Source organism: Haliaeetus albicilla, chromosome W, assembly GCF_947461875.1.
Source record: "Haliaeetus albicilla chromosome W, bHalAlb1.1, whole genome shotgun sequence".
NCBI lineage: Eukaryota > Metazoa > Chordata > Aves > Accipitriformes > Accipitridae > Haliaeetus > Haliaeetus albicilla.
The window spans coordinates 15,357,902-15,379,655 of record NC_091515.1 but is presented as its reverse complement, the minus strand read 5'-3'; the positions used below and the strand labels follow the sequence as shown (position 1 = coordinate 15,379,655).

At 46.4% G+C, this 21,754-nt stretch overlaps 1 protein-coding gene and 1 long non-coding RNA gene across 4 annotated transcripts in view; one reads left to right on the top strand and one right to left on the bottom strand.

The window, feature by feature from the left end:
- The window catches only part of LOC138683501 (uncharacterized), a 191,397-nt gene that overhangs the window by 116,256 nt on the left and 53,387 nt on the right, over window positions 1–21,754 (bottom strand). The window lies entirely within an intron of this gene.
- Window positions 10,419–17,943, top strand: LOC138683579 (uncharacterized). Its single transcript, XM_069775569.1, is given in 4 exon segments — window positions 10,419–10,429; window positions 14,045–14,261; window positions 14,629–14,940; window positions 16,292–17,943. Coding segments are annotated over 4 exon segments (1,770 nt in total). The 3' UTR covers window positions 17,522–17,943.

Here is a 21,754-nt window from a genome sequence, read left to right as displayed (position 1 = left end):
TGCAAGGGGCTTGGGCTGCCAGCCCTCAGGCAGCCTCACAACCACCAGATCCGCCACTGCAGGAAGCTCTGGAGTGGATGTGGAAACCACAGTAGACATTACGTTGATGGATGCAGGGGTAAACTTGGTGGATAGCAACATAAAGGGACCACTGGGGCTCGGGCTTAGTGCATTTTTAATGGGGCGATCTTCAACAGCTCTAAAAGGAATTTTGGTAGTCCCAGGGCTTATTGATGCAGATTTTTGTTGGACTGTGAAAATTATGATTCATGTTTTAATCCCTCCTGTTTCTATTCCTAAAGGTACCAGAATAGCACAATTAGTTCCATTCAGGTCGTGTGTTCCAAACCCAGGTGAAGTACAACGTGGAGATGGTGGATTCGGCTCCACAGGGAAACCGCAGGTATACTTTGCCATGGACATAACAAGAGGTAAACCAGAAAAGGTAGTGCAATTGGAAGGGCCTGACGGAGTTATCGTCAAGAAACCGATGACAATCAATACAGGAGCTGATGTTACGATTATTTCACGATATATTTGGCCTCCATCATGGCCATTGATCAATCCAAATTTTGGCATTGCAGGGATAGGGGGCACACAAGCCACCTTAGTAAGTCAGCTACCCATTACCCATTTGTGTTCCCCGACGGCGAACACATTACGACACGTCCGTATGTCATGACTACCCCAACTGAATTGCTTGGCCTCATAGGCCGTGATTTATTGAGCCAAATGAAGGCAATGTTAGTGACCCATCCTTTTTAGGAGCGGTCACTGAGGGGCAGCCAATCCTGAAAATTAGCTGGAAAACAGATGAGCCTGTTTGGATTGATCAGTAGCCGCTAAATTCTGAAAGGCTGCTAAAAATACAAGAGTTAGTTGAGGAGCAATTGAGAGTGACACATGTTGTTCCTTCTACTAGTCCATGGAATACACCAATATTTACCATTCCCAAGAAAAGTGGGAAATGGAGACTGTTACATGATCTCAGAGCTGTGAATGCAGTGATGCACAGTATGGGAGCCCTGCAGCCAGGTTTGCCATCTCCAGTTATGCTTCCAGAAGAATGGGATTTGTTAATTATAGATCTAAAGGATTGTTTTTTCACCATTCCCTTGCACCCAGATGACGCTGAACGGTTCGCCTTTTCGGTACCATCGATTAATAAGGCAGAGCCCTATAAGAGATACCATTGGGTCGTGTTACCGCAAGGAATGCGCAATTCCCCCACGATGTGTCAGGTGTATGTGGCCTGGGCATTAGAGCCTGTAAGAAAGCAGTTTCCCCAGTTAATCATTTATCATTATATGGATGACATTTTGATAGCGGGAAGGAACTTGCCACAGGATGAAATTTTAACTCAATTACAGGACACCTTAAGCCATCACAGATTAATAATCGCTCCTGAAAAGGTGCAAAAGGCAGCACCTTGGAAGTATTTGGGGTGGCACATAGATGCTAGCAATGTTAAACCTCAGAAGGTTCAAATAACATTAGAAATTTCAACAGTACATGATGTCCAGAAGCTTGTGGGAGATATCCAGTGGGTGCGGAATCTTTGCGGTATCACTAATAACGATATGGCCCCTCTGGTAGAACTCTTGGGTACGAGCGCATGTGCAGATGAGAAACGGGAAATGACAGAGCTGACCAATTGGTTGCAGCAGCATGGGAGCCTCCTCCAGGGAATTGCTTTCAACAAGCACGGCAATCACATGCGTTCTTGCACCAACCCGCTAGGATGTTAGCAAAGCAATTTGACTTACCACTCACTGATGCCCAAGGTATCGTTAAAGCATGCCCCGATTGTCAAAAGGAAGGGCTGGGCTTGGGCTGTGGGGTTAACCCACGAGGTCTCTTGCCATTGCAGTTGTGGCAAATGGATGTCACCCATGTCATGTGGTTTGGTGCAAAGCGTTATGTGCATGTGTGTATTGATACCTATTCTGCTGCCATGTGGGCCACGGCACAAACTGGAGAAAAGGCCTTACATATTGAATGACATCTTCATGCTTCTTTTGCAGTGCTGGGTGTGCCTAAAGAAATTAAGACAGACAACGGCCCAGCCTATGGTTCTACACGATTTGCTCGATTTCATAATTTGTGGGGAATTCACCATGGTACGGGTATTCCACATCTTCCCACAGGACAGGCTATTGTCGAACGGGCCAACCAAACCTTAAAAAGCATGCTGCAAAAACAAAAGGGGGGAACCCAGGGCTTACTCCCAGAGGAACGATTGGCCAAAGCCTTATTTGTGCTAAATTATCTTAGATTGACAGGTGATCACAAAGACCCACCAATGGTAGTGCATCATGCTCTTTTACAGGCGGAAAGGACGCAACAAAGTACAGGAATCATGGTAATGTATAAGGACCCAGAGTCCGGGAAATGGTGCCGACCAGCAGAAGTAAAACTTAATGGGAGAGGGTATATGTGTCTGCTTACAGATCGAGGCCTTCGCTGGATCCCGGCTAAGTGGGTCAAGCCATGGCTTCGCACTGATGCTGGACCCGGAATTGTCCCAGCGGCAACTGGCATGTGCTGGAGCCACTGATCCAACAGATTCTGACTAATAGAGTATTACACTTTAGAGGACTAGAGGACATTGAGTCCTTCAGAGAGGGTTTTAGAACAACATGCCTTATTGTATATAGAACTTCCATTAGGTAAAAAGTGTGTTAAGCATAATTTGATTAAACATAGTGTGATTATGGGAAGACAGTGTGGGGTAAACGTAAAAGTTAGTTAAAGCCAAAATTAGGGGTAAGGTCTATTTCCATTTTCGGGATTTTCGGAAGAGCATCGGGCTGGTGTACAGTGAGGCCATCGTTGCCTCTGTGGGGACGCCCATGGAAAGCTGGCACCTACCGATTGCTGGGCTGAGTTCGCAGAGCAAGATGACACAAGAATGTATGGATGGTTCATCTTCCTCATAGACCTCATGGTTCAGGTCATTAGGGGTAACGGGTTGGCTCAAAGAATTATGGGCATTGTTGTAGTTATTGTGATTTTAGCTATTGTGATAATTTTTCCTTGTTCAGCTTGTTAAGAAAAAATGGCATCCCAAGTTATTAAGCAAGCCTGGATTGCTCAAAAACAAAAGGGGGGAATTGTTGAGGATTTCTTGGCTGGGCGAGGGCATGTGAGCAATCCAGCCATTAGCTGGGAACGAAGTATAAGTTTACAAAGTGCTGAAGCAGACAAGGACGCTCTGTCCTTGTACGCTGGGAAAAAGGAAGATAAGAGGAGCCTGACAAACAACTCCTGGATGCCGAAGAATGAGATAAGTAACTGCTGGACACCTCGTGAAGAAGCTTGCACAGCCAATAGAGCATAAGATAGTGTCGCGTGAACCGGGGTATTGTACCAATTAGAGTATTGTATAGGGCACGTGCACAAGCGCATAAGGTATATAACTGTGCTAAAAGTTGTAGTAAAGGGGCTTCACTTGATCACATTGGTCTGTGTGTGATGTCCCCTGTGGATCCTCCGCAACACTTTCCCAGAGACGGAACATCTCATGGCGTTCATCTTCAGCAGGGCCTCTTTCCGAAATGGCAAATGTCCGACTCCTTCTCCCACAAGGAAGGTGCCAGCCCTGAAAGCTCTTGCTGGTATTCACCTTCCCTTGGCAGCCTGTTCACAGGCACAACAGCATGGGCGATCTCTTCTTTCCCAGAGACGGAACATCTGATGGCGCTCGTTCTCGGCAGAGCCTCTTTCCGAAAAGGCAAATGTCCATCTCCTTCTCCCACAAGGAATGTGCCAGCCCTGAAAGCTCTTGCTCCTCTTCACCTTTATTGCAAATCTTGAGGTTGCTATTGCAAAGCATTTACGTTGCTCTTGCAAAACTTTGTGGTTGCTATTGCAAAAAATGTTGAGATTGCTATTTCAAAATTTTGTTGTTCCTATTGTAAAACATGATGTGGTTTCTATTGCAAAACAACATTCAGGTTGTTATTGCAGAATTTTTAAGTTGCTATTGCAGAACAACATTGAGTTTGCTATCTCCAGGTGAAATAGGGGAGAGCTGTACAAAAAAAAACCTCTCTCAAACAGTTTTTATTGTGGTTTCTTAGCAATCGGCGTGCAGATGCTGTCACGCACTTTTGCATTAGGAGTAGTTTCATCTGACCAATTCAAATACCAGGACTGACCCTCTGACCAACACCATTCCCAGAAATCCACTTCTGCTGAGCAGGGCTGACTCCTCAGCAGTCAGTGGGCAGAGGTCCTGCTCCTCATGGCACATTAAGCTAGCACCAACAAGAGCTCCAGCAATGGATCTGAACATACATCTCTTTGAAATAAAAAAGGTATTGTGAGTATGTAGTATGAGAAATGGCTTTGATTTTTGTTGGAGAATAATGCTCTAACATCTCACTGTCCTTTCCTCCATGTTCAATGTTCCACACACAGAGGCAGCAGATGTCCAACAGCAGCTCCATCACCGAGTTCCTCCTCGCTGTTACCTCCTCCTCTTCCTACTCCTCCTCTTGTTGCCTCCTAGAGCATCCTGTTGCCAACTCCTCTCTGTTAGTGTTGCCTCCACTTGCCTTCTGTTTCATCCTATTGTCTCCTCCTTTTTCCCTTTTTTGTTGACTCCTGTTGCCGCCTCCTTCTTCTGTCTCTGGTGTCCTACTCTGTCCTCCTCTTGCCTCCTCTTTTTTCCTTCTCCTGTGACCTCCTATTGCCTCCTCATCCACTTACCTCCTGTTACCACATCTGGCATCCTGGGGTCTCCTCCTTTTTCTCTTTCTGTTGCCTCCTCCTCCCTCCTTTTGCCTCCTCCTCCTTTACCTCCTGTGTCCAGCTGTGTCCTCCTCTTGCCTCCAGAATTCTGCCCCCGCCGTTGCCTCCTGTTGCATCCTCCTCCTCCTCCTGTTGCCTACTCCTCCTCCTCTTGCCAACCTTTGTCTCCTGGTACCTCTTCCTCCTAAGCCCCTCTTGCCTCCTGTTGCCTCTCTCCTTTGCTCCATCTCATAGGCCTCCTCTCCTCAACTGTTGCCTTCTGCTGCCTCCTCTTGCCTCCACCTCCCCATCCTCCTCTTGTCTCCTCTTGCTTCCTCGTCCTCCTTCCCCTCTTCCTCTTTTCTCCTCTTGCCTCCTTTTGCCACTTTTTTCCTGTTGCCTCCTCCTCTTCACTTCTCCTCTCACTGTTGCATCATGTTGCATCCTCCTCTCTGTGCTTCCTGTTGCCTCTTACTGCCCCTGATGCCTACTCCTCCACCTCCTCCAGTTTTGTACTCTTGCCTCCTACTTCACCTGCTCATCATCAACATCCTCCTGTTGCTTTCTCTTACCTCCTTTTTACTCCTCCTGCATGTACCTCCTTTTGCTTCCTTCTCCTCCTGTTGCTTCCTGTCCCCTTCTCCTCCTCCTCCTCTGTTTGCCTCATTTTCATGTCCTTTTTCCTTGTCCTCTTGTGTCCTCCTGTGTCTTCCTTTTCCTGTTGCCTCTTATTGTCTCCTCCTTCTGTTTTCTCCACCAGCTTCCTCCTGCTCCTCCTCCTCATCCTATTTCTCCATTTGCCTGCTCTTGCCTCCTGTTTTTGTTCAGTCCTACTCATGTTGCCTCCTGTCTCCTCATTCTCCCATTTCCTCCACCTCCTTATCCTCCTCATGTTACCTCTTCCTTCTGTTGCCACCTTTTTCCTCCTGTTGTCTCTCGTTTCCTCTTGCCTTATTCTCTTTCTCCTCCTGTTGCCTCTCGTTTCCTCCTCTTGCCTTATTCTCTTTCTCCTCCTGTTGCCTCTTGTTGCTTCCTCTTTCCCTTATCTCCTGTGTGCTGCTTTGTCTTTCTGTTGATTCCTCTTTTTCCTTCTCCTGTTGACTCCTGTTGACTTATTGCCTCTTCCTCCTCCTCCTGTTGCCTCCTGTTGACTTATTGCCTCTTCCTCCTCCTCCTGTTGCCTCCTCCTGCCTCTCGTTTCATCCTGTTGTCTCCTTTTTCTGTTTTTCTTGCCGCCTCCTCTGGCCTCCTTCTCCTTTTCCTCTTGTGTCCTCCTGTTGCCTCCTGTTTTTTTATAGACAGAGCACTGTCTGTGAATCAAGCATTTACAAGTCCTAAGGGGGCAACTTGGACTGGAACTGCTGCAGGACAGTGAGATCTGTGACACCCCTGTGGCCAGGGACACCTCCACCATTGTCTGCTTCTGCTGAGGACTGAGGCAGTGACTCGTATTCTTTTATATGGTTTTCAAGTCTAGATTAGGATTCTTGTACTGACACAGTAAACCATGTGCTCAGATTTGACCCGATCTGCAGAGGGTCCACAAGATTAGAAATCTTAAGTTAAGTTACGTTAGGATCCAGGTGATTAGAAATTATAAGTTCAGTTGTATTATAAATTCTGTATTATGCTCCTTATAAATTGTTCTATATTGATTCTGCTTGTAGAAATCCTGTGCTATTCTAATCATAAATTTGGCACTATACTAATCATAGTATCCTGTTAAGAAAAGAAAGCTTAATTATAACTATGATTTAGTGCCGTAATCATTCTGGCAAGGATCCCTAAAAGAACCTGTCTGTCCCCTTAGTCTTGGGTGACACTCTTGCACACAGTTCTCCACAATGTGACATGGGAAGGAGATGGCTCATGATAGCTTCTTGTAGTCCAGCAGCTCAAACTTGACATCATCTGCAAAGAGGAGGAGTGTCGTCACTGCCACAGCAGGCCAAATTTCCAGGCAAAATTCATAACAAAGTTCTAGAGAAAAGGTCGTTTACAGAAACACCTTTTGGGGAGTCAGTTGTTTTGCAGGAGCTCAAGCTGTCCCCCGACCTTTGGTGGCAATTGTCTACTTCTCCCAGCCCTTTCCAAGGAAGTACGCAACCCACGATCCCCAAGACCTGGAGGGGGAAAGCGGAGGGCGGCTGCTTCCTTCTCACCAGGGATAATCACTGTGGGGAATGCAAGGTCCCACAGCCATAATTCATCAATGTCCAGCTGGAAGATGAGTCTGCGAGCCACAAATACCACTCATTTGCCATGGAATCGCTCTTGGACCACAGCAAAATTCTTGAGTCCTGCAACCAGGACACCCTGCCCAGGGAAAAGACAAAAAGGCTGATGAGTGAGTATTTTAGAGATAGGAAAAGTGAAAGCTTTGGAAAAAAAAAAAAAAAAAACATTTTCTCCATCTTCTTCTTTTCCCTCATCAAAATGTTTGCTAACATCTCTTGGCTAGGGAAGATCCTGGACATTTCCAGCACATGGAATACTCCTGGGACTTATTCCCAGGGATTATCCTTGGCATGGACCCAGCATCATCCCCTGTCTCTCTGATTGGTCTCTCCACTCTGACCACAGGGAAGAGTGAAGCCCTGTGGGGTGCTGAATACTTTCTCAGACTGGATCTGGACTTGGTTTCTCTCCCAGTTTGCCAAGAAGCTGCTCTGGGCACACGAGGTGGTCTTGGTGTGCTGCTGTGATGCTCAGGGAAGGATCGCTCCTCAGGGCCCAGGCTCTCAGGAAGACTGAAGCCCTAAAGGGCGAGGGGGACCAGGATGCCAGCCCACCTTGTCCAGCTTCAGCTGTCCCAGCATGTAATCAGACACAGCTCCCCAGACAGCCACGGTCTCTGGAAAGCGAGGGAAAGAGGTCTCAGGCTCCAGGCTGGACAGCTCACGGACTCTTGGCAAGCTCCTTGCCCCAGAGATGACAGATGCTGGCATACACAGAGCGCCCAGAAAAACACTGCCATGGCTGTGGAGCTCCCAGAGGAAGCTGGCTCTGAATGGTCCCACTTTTGAGGGGACTGAGCCCTGCCCACAGGAGCCTCGATACTCAGGGCAGCCCCAGTACCAGGACCTGGCAGTCCTGGCAGCCACATTGTCCCCTGAGCCTGGTGGAATCCTCAGGCAGGGCTCTCGTGACTGCCCCCAGCCCTGTCTAGCCTCCCCACAGCCCAGCTTTTGACAGCTGACAGCCCCACTGCGACCCCTGGGGAAGGAGCTCCCCAAACCCTCACGCTTGGTGAAGAGCAGCAGGAGTGTGGGGAACAAGCAGCTCAGCTCCAAGCTGATGGCCATGGTGCAGCAGCCCTCCATTGAGCTTGCTGCTTGCCCTCAGCTCAGGAGAAGGGACACTCTTCCCTGCTCCTCGCCCCAAACTCCTCTCTGACCTTCTCCTTTCTGTCAGTGAGGGTCCCCCAGCGCATTCCTGCTGCCTCCTGACCCCACTCTCAGCCGCGGAGCAGCTCCAAAGGGCAGCGGTGGGGAGCCCCTGAGCAGTGCCCAGCAGCACCCAAGCCTCACTGGGAAGTGCCGGCACTGCCGTGGCACTGGGGACACCTCCCTCTGATGCACTGCACCCCCCTGTGACATCAGCCCACATCATTTGAAGGTCCATTGTGACACCAGCAGGGAGATGGCACAGCTGGGCAGAGAGGCGAGAGATTTTCCCCCTTGTCCTGAGAAACAGTCACCCCCTTTCTCCCCAGTCCTTTTCCAAATATTGTGTCTGCCCCCTGCACCAACACGGCTCTGCTACTGGGACCCTGTCTGGTCAGACGGGGTTTTGGGGTTGGCTGCAGTTGGGATGTTTTCAAGAGATGGGATTGAAGGCCCATGGGGTACAGCAGCCCCTCCCATGTTACCAAACACTCTCTGCGTTGTCTCGCTCTCATCATAGGAGCAGCACATGCTTCACTGCACTGGTTTTGGCTAGGATGCAGTTAGTTTTCTTCATGGCAGCCCATAGGGTGCTGTGGTTTGGTTTTATGACCAAACCAGTCCTGATAAAACACTGATGATTCAGCTATTGCTGAACAGTGCTTGCACAGCATCAAGGGCTTCTCTGTTCCTCACTCTTGTCCACCAGCAAGTAGGCTGGGGGTGGGCAAGAAGCTGCGAGGGGACATAGCCGGGACAGCTGACCCCAGCAGACCAAAGGGATATTGCATACATTATGACGTCATGCTTAGCAATCAAAGCTGGGGCAAGGAGGAGTAAGGGGGTGAGGTGGGTATGTTCAAGGCTATGGCATTTGTCTTCCCAGCTAATTCCCTCAGATACTGGATATGTCCCTCAGCAGTGGTCCACTTGACTTGGTAACTTGCATAGTCTTTGAAGGGATACCTTCCCTTCACACTCAACTGGAGCCAACTGTAGGGGCACCTGATATAGTTGGGGGCTGGGTCTCCAGTTTAGCCACAATGTCTGTTAGTGTGTCTTCAGATCCAGAGACCCTCTCTTCTCCTTGAGGGTGCTGAATAGTCATGAATAGTGCTCAGTAGGCACAGGCCAGGCCCCAGAACAGTGCGACAACTTGTGTTTCTTTGGCATAGCCAGGGCCAGGGCATGCTCTTTTCAAACATTCTGTCACTTCGTTAGGATCCCACACTTGTTCAGGGGTGAAGTCCCAGACCACCAGAGGTGACAACCATTCCGGGTACCTGCCCAGATTCTTCCATGTGCCTTGCCACCTAATATTGCACTGCCTTGGGTGATATCCCTGTGCTGATCTCTCTAAAGAGCTGCTTAACCTTTGAAAAAGCAGAAACAATATTCCTGAGAAGTACCAATAGGAGTATTTTGCTTACCCAAGGATGCTCATGATACTGAAGAGTTATTGTAAGAAGAGAGAAAATACCTACCCCACAGGAGAAAAAGGGGAAGGTGCCCTTCTCTTTCCTCCACTGATTGGCTCTTGGAAGAGAAAAGGGAAAAAATGTAATTGTGAAGTTTCTCCGTAAGGTGGTTCCCAAAATACAGGCAAGGGATAAATGCAGGGCCCAAACACCAAAACAGGATCAAGGCCACTGCTTTTATCATAATTCTTCCAGGGAAAACACCACCAAGTGCTGCACAGCACAGCAAAAAAGGGAGCACAGCACAGATCAGATAAAGCAATGTCGAGAACAGAGAAGTCAACATCGTGACCAGCAACTCTTCAAGAGATGTAATAATTATAGGTTCCCTCTAGTACGCTCTGGTCAAACGCTTTGAGCCCCACATTGGGTTTAACCCCAGTAGGCAGCTAAGCATCACACAGCTGCTCGATCACTTCCCAACCCGCAATGGAATAGGGAGAGAATTGGAAGGGTAAAAGTACAAAAACATTTGAGTTGAGATAAAGACAATTTAATAAGAAGAGTCGGGGGGAACATCCACACACCCACAAAAAAACCCAACCCAAACCAAGAAAAGTACGTGATGCAAAAAAATCCCAATTGCTTACCACCGATGGATGCTCAGCCAGTACCTGAGAAACAGCAGCCCCCTGCAATTATCCCCTGCCCACCCACCCCCACCACCTCCCCAATTTGATTTCTGAGCATAACATCATATGGTCTGGAATATCCCTTTGGTCAGCTGGAGTCGGCGGTCCCAGCTGTGTCCCCTCCCAACTTCTTGTGCACCCCATGCCTGCTCACTGGCAGGGCACTATGAGAAGCAGAAAAGGCCTCGATGCTAACTAGGTAAGAACTGCTCAGCAATCTGTAAAACATCCCTGTGTTATCAGCACTGTTGTAAGAACACATCCAAAACATAGCACCATACAGGCTCCCATGATGAAAATTAACTCTGTCGCAGCTAAAACCAGCACACAGGCACCATTATTGCTAGACGCACACACTTTCAATTGCAGATACAGCTGTAAAATGTGTACAGTTATAGATACAGTCAGACACCGTAACTTTCAGCATTGCAGATACAAGTATGGTCACACACAAGCACACACTCCATTACACCTACAACTACAGCTACAGCTCGTAATACCATTAGGGATAGAGGTGCCATTAAACATACAAGTACTGATCCACATGCAATTGAAGACACACACACACAGATACCAGTACAGACGCAGGTACAGGTACAATTAGGCATGGAGGTACCCATATAGATACCGTTACAGACACCGATAGCAGTAAAAAGACCGCAACACTGTTACAGACAGTCACACCCATACCGAGACCGTGAGTGGTACAGAGACTATTAGACATAGCCTTGCTGATACTATGTCAGCTAGTGAGTCTTTGGAACTTAAAAGGGGGACTTGGAACCTATAAATGAGGTTTTGGATGCTAAAAATGCATCTTTGGCCTCTAAACCTGAGACTTTGGAAACTAAACCTGAGCCTTTGGACCATTAAAAGGAGGCTGCTCTCTAGAAACAGGCTTTCTGCACCTTAAAATAAGGGTTTAGATCCAAAAAATGAAACTGTGGGCCCTAAAAAAGGCTATGGGTAATAAAAGACAGGCTTGGACCCTAAAAAGGAGTATTTCTGCCCTAAACATGAGGCTTTGGGCACTAAAAAGGAGGGGCTAGAAGCTACACATGACGCTTTGGACCCTAAACAAGAAGGCAACCTATTGGTTCTTCTATGGAGCCCAGAAATGAAGCTTTGCTCCCTAATACAGGGCTTTGGGCAATCCAGTGAAGGCTTAGTGTTACGTAAAGGCAGTATTAATAAGCCTCCTCCCTCCTGAAGTCAAAGTCAAGATTAACAGTTTCAAGATACTTTTTTTTTTTGCCCTTGGCTTTTGACTCATTAAGGCAAAAAGTATTCTATTACTTTCTCTCTCTAGTTTCTACAGGGACATCCATTACAACAGCAGAAGTGGAGGTGACTTCACATGAACCACTTCTTTGCTTAGACCTAACAAGTAAAACCACAGGAGACGTTAATTCCTGCAATGGAATGTCTTGCTCAAAGTTACTAACCATATGCAATTTCAACACCGAGCTGCTCCTCTTTAAGGAGATTGATCGTACATCCCTCACCCCTTCCACCTGGACCTCAAAGCTGCACACACAGCAACCAGCTAAGAAAGCAGATAGAAACAGCAAAGTTTGCAGGAAGTCTGGTATCAAAGAGCCTCCCTCACCGAGTCTTTATGCATGAGTAACTTTTCTTTCAATCACTTTGACAGAGCACTTGCTCCATAAACAAAGGAAAACATTTCAGTTGAATTGTTGCAGTTTGAACTTTATTTAAAACAGCTGTAATCTAATCTGCATAGTCCTGGGGCAGTATCGAACTTCTGCAATAGCCAGGGAAACTCCAGAACAGTGATGTCACTCTGCACTGGGCCAAGTGTTGAGTCAGGGTATATTAAGGTAAAGCATGTAATCTCACCTATGCTGGATCACGTCCGGGGAAACTAGTAACCTAACTTCTTCCTAAACTTCTTCTTAACACCCTAAGGGGGGGGGGGTGGTGGTGAAGTAAGAGCAATTAGAAGATAATTCAGCAAACCAAGAGTAAAAAAAAACCAAAATCTGTGTAAAAGCATATACTTTGATATCAGTTAGCTAGGTTAGTTTGAGACTAGCTGCATAAATGCATATGCTGACCTAGAGGTTAAGGGCAAAACAGCCTTTAACAGTCTTGGAATACTCGAGTGGAAGAATTTGTTTAAAAGCATGGTAATATCACAGGGTTGTAGACTATTACAAAACACTTTTCATATTTGCTTTGCTGTTTATCTTATCACCTACTTCAGCTTTAATTCCTTCAAATTCCTGATGGATTTTTATTTACACAGGTGCTGAAGTTGTATACCTACTGTAACTAGTACACAGACTTGACAGTATTTAAATACCATGGTTTTAACACAGGTCACAAAACCAAGGTAACCATTTTACAAACTCAAGGTGTAGCTCTGCTAAAAGCCACTTAAGTAACATGGGTTCTGTTTCTTAATTTTAACCTGTGAGGAAACCTAAGCCTTGCACTCTGAAGTTTTGGGGGGTTTGGAGGGGAGAAGGAAGAAGAAGACCTCTCAAACCCACTAAGGCAAATTTTCTAAGAGATAAATTGCACTTGAAGCAAGCTGGAAACCAGAGGTAATAAGGAAAAAAGTAAGTATATGGTCATAGTCATGCTTTCTCCACAAGTTTGGAATACTAGCAGTAGGGGAAATGCTAGAGAATTAAGACCTCACAAGATAGTTACATGCCTCTTGGGTCTTGTCACTAGGGTTTTAGGTGGATGCTTAAGATGATCAGAGCTCAGAATTGCTGTTTAAGCCAAGCAACTAATTTTAAAAGAATTCAGGGGTATCTGTTGTCCGCACAGCAAACTGGGACTTCTGCTGTCAATGCAGTTTGCAAGCTGCACTGTTCAGAGGGTGTTAATTCAAAACCTGGAAATACTAGAAGCAGGAAAGCAGTGTTCCTACTCTCCTCAAATTTACTCTACCATGACATTATCATTTTGTAAAACATATTTTTTGTGGCACTGCCCTCCCACCCTGCCTTACATTTGGTTTAGTTGTTGGGGTTTTTAAGCAGATCCCATGTGTATTTAAAAAAAAAAAAAAAGAGAGAGACTGAAGATTTTAAATTTCTCTTTGGAAGACAGTATTTTACAGTACATACAAAAATACTCTGGAAGAACATACAACTTCATTTACAAAAACACCAAATTATAAAGAAATTACAATAGAGAGAGAGCATAACATTTGCTTCATGTGATCAGAATTTCTCCCCACCCTTCAAAAAACCCTAATGCACTTAACTGGGTAAGCATTGTTACCAGTTCACAGAACCGGACCTTCAGACTACTACAAGTTTTTATGTAATCATGTGGAACAGCTTTCAGGATTTATCTGAAACCACTCTCTGCATGCCGACTGCTTTCAAGACTGTACCTTGCAGGTGGGCAGCAGTGTCACAACAGCCTTGGCTATTGCAACGTTTAAGTACATGTAAGAGACTGTATTCTTATCCTGAACCATTTGCCTCAAAGATTGTCAGGTGTGGGGGACTGGACCATCATCTCAAGGAACTGAACTGCTTATCTTGAGCCCTTTGTCTCTAAGATGGCCTGTTTAAGCAGGACACTCCTCTGTCAATAAGGACGATTACCAGGCCATTGAGACATCCAGAGGAGGAAACGGGGCTGGAGCTGATAAGATACTGGTTTCTGGTGTTGATCACCCGAAGGTCCTGTGATGGACGAAACCTGCAGCGCATGACATCATTGAAATAAGATACTGGTTTCTGGTGTTGATCACGCAAAGGTTGTGTGATGGACGAAACCTGCAGCGCATGACATCATTGAAATATGCCCTATAAAAAACTCATAGAGACAAGCTGTCGGCAGCCTTCTTCGCCACCAAAGAATTGAAGACTGAGGACCAACGGGATGCCGCTGGATCCGTGGTGGTGACCATCCTTGCAACCCCCACCACCGACTGCTTCCCTGAGGACCAACGGGACGCCGCTGGATCCGTGGTGGTGGCCGTCCTTGCAACCCCCACCACCGACTGCTTCCCTGAGGACCAACGGGACGCCGCTGGATCCGTAGTGGTGACTATCCTTGCAATCCTATCCTGACTGCTTGCTTAATTTCTACCTTTTCTTCCATTCTATCCTATTGCTACCATTTTGATACTTTTGATAATAAAACCTATTTTGACTATACGGCATTTGACCTCGTTTGTGTCTTAATCTCGCTCTTGGGATCATATCAAAACCTTCCCCGACATTGGATCTGGACATTTAAATTGGCATCACGGACAGGATCCCTTGAGACGAGAGTGCCGTACTGTTTCCCTGCTTTAATACGTGAGACCTCTCAGAAACGTAAGGGGTGCAGGCTTGTGTTCTGCTGTGTTTGAAACTTTACGTGCTGCCTTCCTGAGATGACTGCTTCCCCACTTTGTATAAGATGAGTGATAACAAAGTTGCCTGTTTGAAAGAAGCTTTGTTTGATTTTTTGGGAAGACATAAAGCGCGACCCTCTGTGCTTGGGATAGACTGGGCTCAGGGAAATTGGTATAATCTGCAGAGCGTTATTGATCGAATGGTCGCTTTACAGAAAGATGCTAGAGTGTGGTCAGGGAAAGGAAAAGCAATTGTCTGTGCCGTTCTCAGTGCCAGTCTGGCCGCAGCAGTGGAGGATAGGGATTGCCACCTCACTGCAGAATCTCAAATTATTGAATCCCTCCAAAATCTTGTTCAGTCCCTTATGGGACAAGTGGCGGTGTTACTGATTTGTTATTGATTTGTTATTAGTTAGAATTAATCATATTCAATTTTAATAGGAATATAGAATTATAAGAAATATTTTAGCAAAAATTATATATCTATTGCATTTTACACATTTAACCAACAACCAACAGCTGCTGTGAAATCCTCTGTATAGCCCTGTACCAAGACCGGAGGAATTGGCTAAGATCATCTAGTAGGAACATTTAGAACTTAGATAACAAGATTTAAGATTTAAGATAATTGGGATATAGTGTTTATTTGTAGGAGTATATTATAACCTAGAAGAATGCATAAGATGTCAGAATTTCAGATTAATGGGAACTGAGAAGAGTCAAATGAAGCAACTTGTAGTTATCTGCCAAGAAACAGTTAGTTACCTGCCAAGGGCCAAACTGCGCAGAATCACCTAGAGAAGGTCAAGAAGCGGACAAGTGAGGAAGACTATGAAAGACCACCAGAGGACTCTAGAAGACCACCAGAGACCCTCAATGCGCCTGCGTAAAGGACATTTACATATGCTAATTACTTCCCAGGAAACTAATGAATATGCATAACATTTCCCGGAAACCTAATGAATATGTATGAATAAGTTCAATATAAGGTGTATGATTTTGGTGTTCAGGTGTGCGTGGTTCGTGAGAGGACTCACCCACGCACCCGGCCGTCAATAAAGAAGTGTCTGCTTATCTACACTAAATTGGTGTTGATAACTTCTTTATTCCGAGTTTTTCGGCAACAGTGAGACGGGGAACCAAAGAAACCTTAGCAGATATAGTAGATATATGAATGTGGATAAGAATTGTTTAATAATTATCTAGCTTATAATGAAGTTAAAGAAGTTTCAATAGAGGTAGACATGGCCCAAGGGGATGAGAAGTGATGTTTAACGCTTGCATTGTTGAGGCTGGCTGGGACAGGAGATAGTCCCTGATAAGAAGCAGCAGTGGCTCCAAGAACCGGCCAAGACCGACCTTGTGATTTGGACAAATGCCAAGGGACAACTGAGTCTGCACAGGGACAGAAGGTTAAGAGTTCACCGTGAAGAAGACATACAGCCTTCATCTTCACGACCACCAGACGACCACCATAAGGAGGCACTGCGCAAGCGCAGTTGAGAGGAGACTATGGAAATGACTTCCTGGAGCTAATTTTAATATGAAGCGGGGATAGGTAATGCCTATGTATAGGCGTATTGCGAAACTCTATGTATATGTAACACTTGACTGTATAAATTTAAAGTGAACTGCCAAATCAGGCGCGCACGACTTTGGTGGGACTACCCCCCGTGCTGCCCAGCGCTGAATGAACATACCTACTTTACAATCTCACTGATTGTGGAGTCTGTTTTCCGCACGTCAACAGCGGGATTAAAAGCACAACTTGAAGCAGAAAAGAACCAAGTAAAACATTTGCAAATTGCTCTTAAGGAGCAGCTCCTTGCGGGTACTGTCCGTGAGGAAATTCCTCCAAGATCATAAATTGGCTACCCCTTTAAGGACCTGCAGGACGCAAAAGAGAGAGTGGAGAAGTTAGAGCTGCCTTCATTGCAACCTTTAGTCAAAACTGAATATACCTATGATGATGAGCAGGACCAGTTCCCCCAAGTTGCAACTAAAGAGGTCCCCTATACTGCCACTGAGTTGGCAAAACTAAAAAAGGAATTTGGCCGAACCCCTAAGGAGTCAGAAACGGAGTATGTGTGGAGAGTATCGTTGTCGGGGGGGGGGGACGGACACCAGATTCTGTTAAGTGAAAAGGAGGCGGAAGGGTATTGGGGACCGGGAGTGTTTTTAACTACTGGGAATCACCGTGCCCCCTGGTCTTTAACCCAACGGGCAGCCTATTGGGCGGGAGGTTCGAACCCCTTGGAGAGGGGGGAGCCCCTCACTATTACGGGGACTGTTGATCAATTAGTGGAGAGCGTGCAAAAGGCAGCTTGTCTGCAGATGACGTATGATCGAAAATTGGAGCCTAGGCAGGAGTCCCCGATGATGATGTCGGTGGATCCTGAGCGAATGACTCCCCTTATACGGGGACTCCCTGATTCTCTGAAACCGTTTGGTATACAATTACAAGAAAAGATACAGGCGATGCCCCAGGGCGAGAGTGTTGCGGCTGCTTCAGGAGGATTCACGCCTGACCAGCACCGCTGCCCCCCAGATAAGAAAATATGGACCTGGAGAGAAGTGGCCCAGGAATTAATTAATTCCAGGCGCAAGTATGGTGCTGTTAACCCTCCAGCCACCAAAACAGACTCCAGGGGCTTGAGGCGGGCTGAAGTAAAAATAGTTCCGTGCCCCGGGAGTGATAAGAGAACACCCCTTGCTAAACTGCCGGGGGGGAGAGGTATCCTGAACAAACGTAATATACTGTGGGCGCGGGGATACCAGAAGGGGATCCCGCGTGACTTAATGGACGGGATGCCAACAGACAAATTGGAAAAATTGGTAACAGGGTGGCCTGATAAATCAGCAAATAGAAAAGTGGATTTTGAGAATACTACTCTTAGCGCACCCTCCCTGATTGATGTATCAGAAACAAACGCCACCCAAGAGCCGGCGGGAAACTAGATCCTTCGCCTTTCGGTGGTGGGGGGGGGGGGGGGGCGAAGGTTGGATGTATATTAGACAGCTCACTGAAAACGGCCGGGGTGATTTACTAATTACGGGTATTGTGGGACCAAGACAAGTCCCGGTCACCTTTTTGGTAGATACCGGAGCTCAGATTTCAGCTATTAAAACCAAAGACGCTGCTAATTGCGGAATTACACCCTCCAAACAGCAGCTTTTTGTGGCAGATGCATTCGGCATTGTTCAGCCACAGGCATTAGCAGCGGTCAGCCTGCGTTTGCCAGGAGAAGATAGTGCCACTACAGTGACAATGGTTGTGGGGGAGTTTCCACTTAACCTTTTAGGACTCGATGTTTTAAAAGGAAAGACCTGGATTGATAACAAAAGGAGACAGTGGTCATTTGGCTCTCCCACAATAGATATTCGGCTGTTAAAAGCCGCGCTGCTGCTTCCTCCTTCAAAGCTTACAAATGTTAAGCCCTACCCGATACCCTTGGGGGCCAGAGAGAGAATAGCGCCTGTGTTAGAGGACTTAAAGGGACAGGGTATTGTGATTCCAACCCATTCTCCTTTTAACTCCCCGGTGTGGCCAGTGCGAAAACCTAATGGCAAGTGGAGATTAACTGTAGATTACCGCAGACTTAATGCTAATACCGGTCCATTGACAGCTGCGGTACCGAATATTGCTGAGTTTATAGCTACAATCCAGGACCGAGCCCACCCAATTATGGCAACAGTGGATGTTAAAGATATGTTTTTTATGGTCCCCCTGCAAACAGAAGATCAAGACCGCTTTGCAGTTACTTGGGAGGGTCAGCAATTTACGTTTACCCGACTCCCACAAGGGTATAAGCATTCCCCCACTCTAGCTCATCATGCATTAGCGCAGGAGCTAGAACTAATTCAGACAGAGGAGGGGGTCAGTGTTTATCACTACATTGATGACATTCTTGTAGGTGGGGATGAAACAGAAAAGGTTCAGAAAACTCAGGATAATATAATTTCTCATTTGGAAAGCTTGGGGTTGAAAATTCCACCAGAGAAAATACAAACACCCTCAAGCGAAGTAAGTTTATAGTCAGTTTAGCCTTGAGAGAGGCTGAATGGACTATTTGACAGCAGTCTATAGTGCTTAGAGGCCCGTTTAAAGTAACCAAGACAGTTTTAGCAGGAACTCCGCCCCCTGACGGGGTGGCTCAGAGAGCCTCTGTACGGAAATGGTATGCCCAGATAGAGCATTATTGTGACATTTTTACTGTGTCTGAGGGGGCAACAAAGATGTTAACCATTCAAGAAGAAACAAGCCCAGATAGGGAAACATCTGAACTTCCTCCTGTAATACAAGTGGCCCCCCTGTTTTCTGAACAATTGCAGAATGTTTGGTTTACTGATGCTTCCTCTAAACGAGAAGGAAAAACTTGAAAATATCGAGCTGTAGCGCTCCGCGTAGATGAGGACAAACAAATAATCACCGAAGGGGAAGGTAGTGCTCAAGTAGGGGAATTAATTGCAGTCTGGAGTGTTTTCCAGCATGAAGCTCAATCTACCTCTCCTGTCTATGTCTATACTGATTCCTATGCTGTATTTAAAGGCTGTACTGAATGGCTTCCCTTCTGGGAACAAAATGGGTGGGAAGTCAATAGGATACCTGTATGGCAGAAAGAAAAGTGGCAAGATATTCTAACCATCGCTAGACAAGGAAAATTTGCAGTAGCCTGGGTGGCTTCCCATCAACAGGATAGCACCCCTGTTAGCCAGTGGAATGGCAAAGCTGATGAATTGGCCCGATTAGCTCCCCTCCAGAACACCCCAATAGCAGAAGACTGGGAGCGATTGTTAGAATGGCTACATGTAAAAAGGAAACATTCGGGGATCAAAGACCTCTATTGTGAGGCCCAAGCTCGAGGTTGGCCAGTTACCAGGGAAGAATGTAAAACTTGTGTGTCTGCCTGTGAACAATGTCATACCCGCTTGGAAGGTGACCCCTTACACCTAAGGGAAGGGAAAGGGTTGTGGGAGGCTTGGCAAGTGGACTACATTGGCCCCTTCCGGAAATCAGAAGGGAAGCATTATGTGTTAGTTGGAGTAGAGATAGTGTCAGGGTTAGTCCAGGCCAAAGCCTTTGCCAGAGCTACTGGAGAAAACACAGTGAAAGCTTTGAAAGAGTGGTTTGGCACTTTCCCCAAACCTCAGTCGATTCAGTCGGATAATGGTTCCCACTTTACTGCTAACATAGTCCAAGATTGGGCAACCCAGGAGGGGATCTCATGGGTGCGCCATACTCCGTATTATCCACAGGCAAACAGAATTGTGGAAAGAATGAATGGCTTGCTGAAACGCTTCCTCAAGCCGCATAAGCCTGGATGGGCTGAACGGCTACAGGATGCAGTGACTAGTGTTAACAATCATTGGGGAGTGAATGGGTGCCTGAAAATTACAGCATTTTGCCCGAAAACCCCAACCATTATGCCAGCCCCAGATAACCCAGATCATCCCAGAAATCCATCATACTTTCCGGGCCAACCAGTCTTAGTTGAACTCCCCACGGTTGGAACCGTACATCTGGTACTGGAAACACCGATGAATAAATATGCTTGGAAAGCAAAGGATGCTTATGGAAAGGAACATAAAATCAATACCAGGTGGATTATTCCATCCTTCTAATAACAATTTGCTTCCGGTTCCTTAGAACGAACCGAGTCTGTTTTTTTTTTTCTCTTTCAGGTGAGAACTCTAGAGCGTGCCTGAGGAAATACAGGAAGCTGTTAATTGTTTGTGTAGTTTTGTCAGTGATTGCTTTGTTAATATTTATAGGATGTTTGGTATACCACCGCAGATGTTGTTTTGGACGACTATTGTTGCTGCCTTTAATATCTGGGGAACCTCCTGTGCCCCTCTTTTCGGCTTGGAGTGGCAAAATGAATTTGTGGCTCTAGGCCAGCAAGTGGCCAACACTTTTAATCTGACTAATTGTTGGGTATGTGGTGGGCCCTTAGGTTTGGAAAGCTGGCCATGGACTGCTGTCCCTATTTCCCCAGAATGGTTAGTGAGTAATTACAGTGAGGTCAAAAATGATTCTTACTGGGGTGAAGACACACAGCCCTGGACAATACAATATCCAGTCCAAGGTGGATATTGTCTGAACCGAACACAAAAAGATGGTATTCCCGTGGGAAATAGCAAGTGCAACTGGACCTATACTTATGACAACCATTGCCTCACTGACGGTTGTAGACCAATTGATTGTTCAAACCATAGGGCAGCTATAACACTACCAGAAGGGGACGACCAGGCATATTGTCGCCTCTTGAGTTCCAGTTCCCCAAATTTTGTGCCTCGCTGGCCTGGATGGGCCTGGGTGAATCAAACAGGGCACAGGAAACGGTTTTCCCATTTTTGGTCTTCCACTAATCAGTCTAATAACCTTCTTAATGTTACCTGCTTTTGGCACCACGGTTCCGGTGCCTGGAAATGCAGACCCACTGATGGGACTCACATTTGGTGGTCAAGTAATAATAAAGACCGCTGTCAGGGACATTTGAGCATAGGTCCGGATGGACTTCCTATCTGTTGGGGCACCACAGAGGAGGTGGGAAAAACTGTGGACAGGTTGTTGATGAATGGTCTGTCAGATCATCCTCTGGGAGTAGGTAATTCAACATATTTCCAATCACCACGGACACCTACCGGTTTGTTTGAAAATGGTGCACGAGCCTTAAAGGGTCACTATTGGGTGTGTGGCCAACGTGCCTACAAACTGCTACCAGCAAATTGGACTGGAGTGTGTTATGTGGGGGTAATTCACCCTTTGTTTTTCCTGCTCCCAGATGATGAAGGGAATGGACTGGGTGTTAAGGTATATGTTGATATCAATCGATATCGGCGGTCCATTGATACCTCTATAGCAGGTGGGAGTGGTCAAACCTGGGGCAAAGACGTGTGGACGCCTCAACATATCATACAACATTAAGGACCTGCCACCTGGAACCCCAACGAGTGGGTTAGCGGTGCTCAAGAACCTATCTATAACCTAAATCGCATCATCCGGTTACAAGCTGTCCTAGAGATCATTACTATTGAGACAGCCCGTGCCCTTGATCTATTGGCGGATCAAGCCACACAAATGCAAACAGCAATATTACAACATCGCATGGTTCTCGATTACCTGCTAGCCGAGGAAGGAGGTGTTTGTGGTAAACTAAATGATTCTAACTGTTGTTTAAAAATTGATGA